Source organism: Priceomyces carsonii, assembly GCF_900007245.1.
Source record: "Priceomyces carsonii strain CBS4050 genome assembly, scaffold: Debaryomyces_carsonii_scaffold_1, whole genome shotgun sequence".
In the NCBI taxonomy this organism is placed as follows: Eukaryota; Fungi; Ascomycota; class Pichiomycetes; order Serinales; family Debaryomycetaceae; genus Priceomyces; species Priceomyces carsonii.
In genome coordinates this window covers 1,921,651-1,928,935 of record NW_026946674.1, presented here as the reverse complement: position 1 = coordinate 1,928,935, position 7,285 = coordinate 1,921,651, and the positions used below count along the sequence as shown (strand labels likewise).

The window sequence follows — 7,285 nt, the reverse complement described above, 5'->3', positions numbered from 1 at the left end:
GTAACTACTCCCATCTCACTAGGCAGTATCCCCTCGTGCTGTTTGCCATTAGTTTTTATAAGAATTTTATCCATCTTCTTTAAACAACGAGTTTGAAAGGATTAGACGATCAACATCATCGAATAAAATCAACTGAAAATGGGTATGTAATTTGAGATTTATCATAACTCCATTTCCAAGTAGCTCCTTCAAAATTTTCATTACGGGGAGTGACTACTAATGGAAAATTGACATGGGCATATTACTAACAAATATATAGTTGCATTCACTATGGAACAAATACGTGAGTTGATGGACAAGGTTGCGAATGTTCGTAACATGTCCGTCATTGCTCACGTCGATCACGGTAAATCTACTTTAACTGATTCTTTGGTTCAAAAAGCTGGTATTATTTCCGCTGCCAAGGCAGGTGAAGCCAGATTTACTGATACTAGAAAAGATGAACAAGAAAGAGGTATCACTATCAAGTCTACTGCTATTTCCTTGTTTGCATCAATGGATGACTCTGATGTGAAAGAAATCAAGCAAAAGACTGACGGTAACGATTTCTTGATTAACTTAATCGACTCTCCAGGTCACGTTGATTTCTCTTCTGAAGTCACTGCTGCTTTGCGTGTTACTGATGGTGCGTTAGTCGTCGTTGACTGTGTTGAAGGTGTTTGTGTTCAAACAGAAACCGTTTTGAGACAAGCTTTAGGTGAAAGAATCAAACCAGTTGTTTGTATTAACAAAGTTGATCGTGCTTTGTTGGAATTGCAAGTCTCCAAGGAAGATTTATACCAATCTTTCTCTAGAACAGTCGAATCTGTTAACGTCATTATTTCAACTTATGTTGAGCCTGTTTTAGGTGATGCTCAAGTATACCCAGATAAAGGTACTGTTGCTTTTGGTTCTGGTTTACACGGCTGGGCTTTCACCGTTAGACAATTTGCTAGCAGATACTCTAAAAAGTTCGGTGTTGATAGGATTAAGATGATGGAAAGATTGTGGGGTGACTCATACTTTAATCCTAAGACCAAAAAGTGGACTAACAAGGACAAGGATGCTGATGGAAAGCAATTGGAAAGAGCTTTCAACATGTTCGTTTTAGATCCTATTTTCAGATTATTTGCTTCCATTATGAATTTCAAGAAAGATGAAATTCCAACCTTATTGGAGAAATTGGAAATTAATTTGAAAGGTGATGAAAAAGAATTGGAAGGTAAGGCATTGTTGAAAGTTGTTATGAGAAAGTTCTTACCAGCTGCTGATGCCTTATTGGAAATGATTGTCATCCACTTGCCATCTCCAATTACTGCTCAAGCTTACAGAGCTGAGACCTTGTATGAAGGTCCACCAGATGATGCAGCTTGTAATGCTATCAGAAACTGTGATCCAAAGGCTGACTTAATGTTGTATGTTTCCAAGATGGTTCCTACATCCGATAAAGGTAGATTCTACGCTTTTGGTCGTGTTTTCGCCGGTACTGTTAAGTCAGGTCTTAAGGTTAGAATCCAAGGTCCAAACTATGTTCCAGGTAAGAAAGAAGATTTATTCATTAAAGCTATTCAAAGAACTGTTTTGATGATGGGTAGATTTGTTGAGCCTATCGATGACTGTCCTGCCGGTAACATTGTCGGTTTAGTTGGTATTGATCAATTCTTGTTGAAATCTGGTACCATCACTACTTCCGAGACTGCTCATAATATGAAAGTCATGAAGTTCTCTGTCTCTCCAGTTGTGCAAGTCGCTGTTGAAGTTAAGAATGCCAATGATTTACCAAAATTGGTAGAAGGTTTGAAGAGATTGTCCAAATCTGATCCATGTGTGTTGACCTACATGTCACCTTCTGGTGAGCATATTGTCGCAGGTACTGGTGAATTACATTTGGAAATTTGCTTATCAGATTTGGAAAACGATCACGCTGGTATTCCATTGAAGAAATCTGATCCTGTTGTCTCTTACAAAGAAACCGTTGAGGCTGAGTCATCTATGGTTGCTTTGTCGAAGTCTCCAAACAAGCATAACAGAATTTATGTCAAAGCTCAGCCTCTTGATGAAGAAGTTTCTTTAGATATCGAAAGAGGTGTTGTCAACCCAAGAGATGATTTCAAGGCCAGAGCTAGAATTTTGGCTGACAAACACGGATGGGATGTCACTGATGCCAGAAAGATCTGGTGTTTCGGTCCAGACGGTAACGGTCCTAACGTTGTCGTTGACCAAACTAAGGCTGTTCAATACTTACACGAAATCAAGGATTCCGTTGTTGCTGCTTTCCAATGGGCAACCAAGGAAGGTCCAATTTTCAACGAGAATGTCAGATCTCTCAGAGTTAACATCTTGGATGTTACCTTGCATGCTGATGCTATTCACAGAGGTGGTGGTCAAATCATCCCAACTATGAGAAGAGTTACCTACGCTGCCATGTTGTTGGCTGAACCAGCTATACAAGAACCAGTTTTCTTGGTTGAGATTCAATGTCCTGAGAATGCCATTGGTGGTATTTACTCTGTCTTGAACAAGAAGAGAGGTCAAGTTGTTTCTGAAGAGCAAAGACCAGGAACTCCATTGTTCACAGTTAAAGCTTACTTACCTGTCAACGAATCATTCGGTTTCACTGGTGAATTGAGACAAGCTACTGGAGGTCAAGCATTCCCACAAATGATGTTCGATCACTGGTCCGCCATGAGTGGTGACCCAACCGATCCAACCACCAAGCCAGGTGCTATTGTCAGAGCAAAGAGAGAGCGTAAAGGTTTGAAGCCTGAAGTTCCAGGTTACGAAGAATACTATGATAAGTTGTAAGCTTTTTAATCACAGTTGAGTATCAGCTATTCTGTTTATAGCCCTAATTTTTGTTAGTACTTAGTTCTCATCTTGTTCTCTTTCGGGTAAATATATGAAAATTAAAGCTTTTTAAAAAAATTAATGTACAAACGATTCTATATGTCGGGTAAAATCGGTGTTGCCGATATCTGGGTGAGTTGATGCGTTAGAATTAGCTAGATCGGTCGCAAAAGGTAAAAAGGAGCAAAGGGACCTCCTTTTTAATGCGAATTGCGTTAAAATCATTCCCAGCTGACCAGTAATAAGCACTAGCATAAACCCCCTATTTATTACTGGATTACGGCATTTTGTAAGAGATTATTGACATCTGCTACCTCCTATATGAATTTTATCAATATAAGCCAAATAGGGTACATAGCTGATGAACTTCTATTGTATACTCGCTACTCTATTAGTGTACCATCACACTGTATAGTATATTATCATTCGGTCACGACCAATAACGGAACTTCGCAACGGCTGCAATTTACATAGCAATACCGGTAACCGCGCCATCCGCAAATGGAGTAGTAATGTGAATGAGAAAAAAAAGTACTCGGTACAAGCGGCTGACAAATGGAAATATATAAGTAAAACAGTAGGGCGAATTGTAGATGGTTAATTATAGAGGGATAAGAGCGATATGACTATGACTGACTTTGATAGTAAGGCGAACGTCGTCAAGTATATCGTGGAGTCGTTAAAAAGGAACTCGCGCGGAGATCTTCATTACAGGCCCTTTCTGATCATTTGCAGTGTATTACTTAGTGGATGGTATACATACCGCTATCTTTCAATTAGCAAAGCTGTTCCACATGGTTCGTCTGAGGATCTAAAATGTTTGACATTTTCGATCATCATACTCAATACTTGGAATTTGATATTGGCTGTTGGAGTAGATTCAATAATCTTTAACATGGGAAACTTTAAGACTATATTGACGATAGAAGACGTGACTCTTGAGCAGGAGCTTGACAATTTTCTCGTAAACACTCGCATAGATAGTTCCCTTAATAAGCTTTTGATGAATAAGGATCTTCGTCTATTTGCTGTCATTGGTATCTCGACCCTATTGTTCCACATATTCTCAAATGGAATTGTTAAATGTATTGAGTACATTTCATTTATTGCAAGCTACCATGAAGACGAGGAGTCCCAGCATACATCGCACAAGTACTCAGATGTTCTGAAAGTTAAAAAGGCGGTATCCTTTAATGAGAAAACGACAACTTTTAATTACCTGGATCTGTCACTTGCTGTGTCGGCATCCACTATTAATAATGCAAACGCATTTTTTCAGAAATTCCGCATAAAAAGGATTACTACAACTGTCATCTCATTTCTTCTCGTTACTTTATTGGGTGTCCTTGTGTTTCCGAAGCATTTTTTGTTGAATTCCACAGCAATTCTCTACATTGATGAAAGTTCAAAGTATGTGGTACGATTCGATCACCTTTACTTTGCCTTTTTATCTGTCTTCCTTGCAAACGCTGTGCACAAGTTCGTATCAATTATCGAGCACCCAAATGTTTGCAATTTTCCTAGGACGACAAGTATACTCACAAGGTTCATTTGGTGCTACAGTTGCATAATCCTAGTTTTCGCATTAACCTTTATGGTGTTTTCCAATGATTTGCTCATAAACCTCACATCAATGATTGCTTGCAGAGCAACTAAACAAAGCAATGACTTTGTTTATAGTCCCATACAGTTTTTCACATCGGCGGTGATAAATTTCTTGTCGCATTCTATTGAAATACCATTCTGTAATGACTCCACATATAATGAATGCACCGAGCGTCAATTAATTGATGCCCTCACTACTAACTTCATTTGGCTAAAAAACGTCTTACAGAACTGCTGGTTAGTATTGATTTTTTCAAGCTTTGTTCTTTTTCCATTATTGATATGGGTGATTACAATTGAATTCAAGTTGAAGCAGAGTCGCAACAAAAATCAATGATCAAAGAGTTAGTGAGCGAACTAATTATATTAATCTAATATGTAAATAATATAAACGTAATATACTACTGGTACGCATAATGAAGGTAAAGTTCAAATACAGTAAATTGGTACGCAATCACGTGATGTGATACCGTTTGTGCTCTGGCAGATAGTACAAGTGGTATTACCTGCCCCATAGGGAAGGTCAATGAGCATGGATATATTTTCCCAATTAGGTTTCTGGATAACGATATCTATCCTCTCATCACTTTTATAAATAGCCTAGAGGGTAACCAAACTGCTTAAGCGAAAGATTTTCAGTTCATAAACATCATTATTAAGAATGGAAAGATTACAACAGCTCGCTAAGCAGTCTCTTTCTGCTAGCTCACCACCGCTGCCTCCAGCTCACCCTTTGGATCCTCTTTCTCCACAAGAGATTTATGCGGTGTCATCGCTTTTGAAAGCTAAACACAGTGGTAAGAAGCTTACTTTTAATACCATTACTTTAAGAGAGCCACCTAAAAAGGCATATTACGACTGGAAGGAGAAAAATGGTGCATTACCTCCTCGTATGGCTTATTTCGTTATCGTTGAAGAGGCTGTTTCAGCTCTTCAAGAAGGTGTAATTGACATTCCAAGTCAGACAATTATTGAGTTACGTCTGGTTGAAGGTGTTCAGCCCATCTTGACACCTCAAGATTTGCAAAGAACAGAAGAGATTATTAGAAAAGATCCTGAGGTGATTAGACAGTGTGTTTTAAGCGGAGTTCCAGAGAGTGACATGAATAACATTTACTGTGATGCATGGACCATCGGCTATGATGAAAGATGGGGCGCGTCTAGACGTTTGCAGCAAGCTCTTATGTACTGGAGATCGGATGAGGATGATTCCCAATACTCTCATCCTTTGGATTTTTGTCCCATTGTTGATATGAATATTGGTAAGGTTATTTATATTGATATTCCAAATAGAAGAAGAAAGGTCTCAAAACATAAGCATTCCAGCTACCAACCAAAACATATAAAGGAAAAATTTGGAACGGCTGAAAATCCATCTGGCTTCAGAAATGATGCGAAACCAATTAATATTACCCAGCCTGAAGGCGTCTCATTTCAGATGGAGAATAATGTTATGGAGTGGTCCAACTTCAAATTTCATATTGGTTTCAATTACAGAGAGGGAATTGTTTTGAGTGATGTCACTTATAATGACCATGGTAAGGTTAGACCAATGTTCCATCGTATTTCTTTATCAGAAATGATTGTCCCATACGGTTCTCCAGAATTTCCTCATCAACGTAAGCATGCTTTGGATATTGGTGAATATGGTGCAGGCTACTGCACAAATCCATTAGCTTTGGGCTGTGATTGTAAGGGTGTAATCCACTATTTGGATGCTAATTTCACTGACAAAGAAGGTATGCCTCTCACTATAAAGAATGCTGTCTGTATTCATGAAGAAGACGATGGCCTTTTGTTCAAACATTCAGACTTTAGAGATGATTTCCAAACCACTGTTGTCACAAGAGGTAAAAAATTGATCGTCTCTCAAATTTTCACTGCTGCAAATTACGAGTATTGTTTGTATTGGATTTTTAGACAGGATGCAACTATCAAGTTGGAGATCAGATTAACAGGAATTTTGAATACCTATATTTGCGCTGAGGGCGAGAGTACTGGACCTTGGGGTACTCAAGTTTATCCACAAGTTAATGCACACAATCATCAGCACTTGTTTTCTTTAAGACTTCACCCCAGAATCGATGGTGATAATAACTCTGCAGCTACGAGTGATGCTAAACTGTCTCCTCATTTGACAGGGTCTGGGGAAAACATGTACGGGAATGCATTCTATTCGGAAAGAACAACATTTAAGACTGTCAAAGATTCTCTCACTCATCCTTCTGCGGTCAGAACTTGGGATATGTTCAACCCAAGCTCAATCAATCCTTATTCTGGAAAGCCCGCGTCTTACAAATTGGTGTCTACCTTTTGTGCCCAAGCATTGGCTCATGAGGGATCGCTTGTTCGCAAAAGAGCTCCTTGGAGTACTTACACTACTGAAGTTATTCCCTACGCTGATGAAGACCGTGGATATGGAAAGCTTTATCCATCTGGCGACTTTGTTGCCCAATGGAGTGGAGATGGTATGAGAGGTATGAGGAAGTGGATCGGTGATGGCACAGCAAACATTGAAAATACTGATATTTTGTTTTTCCACACATTTGGAATCACACACTTCCCAGCACCTGAAGACTTTCCTGTTATGCCTACAGAAGTATTTGACTTGCAATTGAGGCCTAGACATTTTTTCACTGAAAACCCATGTCTCGATATCAAACCATCTTACGCAAGGACTACATCTGAGGTTAAAGCAGGTGCTTCAGGTACCGATACATGTTCTTTGTCGGTAGACAAGACATCTAAATTGGCTTTTAGTAACACTTCTTCTAACGGTTCGTGCTGTTCCTCTAAGTAGCTTTTGTGTACATATATATGTAATAATGTATAAAATTTGAAAAAAATAGAGATT

General features: G+C 38.9%; 3 protein-coding genes across 3 annotated transcripts; all 3 read left to right on the top strand.

The window, feature by feature from the left end:
* Positions 1-270: 270 nt before the first annotated feature.
* On the top strand, positions 271-2,784 carry EFT2 (elongation factor 2; the record flags this gene model as incomplete). Its single annotated transcript, XM_062950821.1, has 1 exon — positions 271-2,784. One exon carries the CDS (start codon positions 271-273, stop codon positions 2,782-2,784), a length of 2,514 nt encoding a protein of 837 aa, XP_062807885.1.
* Positions 2,785-3,448: 664 nt separating this feature from the next.
* Positions 3,449-4,768, top strand: PRCAT00001062001 (uncharacterized protein; the record flags this gene model as incomplete). Its single annotated transcript, XM_062950820.1, has 1 exon — positions 3,449-4,768. The coding sequence occupies one exon, from the start codon at positions 3,449-3,451 to the stop codon at positions 4,766-4,768; it is 1,320 nt and encodes a 439-aa protein (XP_062807884.1).
* Positions 4,769-5,092: 324 nt separating this feature from the next.
* AMO1 (Amo1p) lies at positions 5,093-7,231 on the top strand (the record flags this gene model as incomplete). The annotated part of the gene is made up of 1 exon (XM_062950819.1): positions 5,093-7,231. The coding sequence occupies one exon, from the start codon at positions 5,093-5,095 to the stop codon at positions 7,229-7,231; it is 2,139 nt and encodes a 712-aa protein (XP_062807883.1).
* Positions 7,232-7,285: the final 54 nt, after the last annotated feature.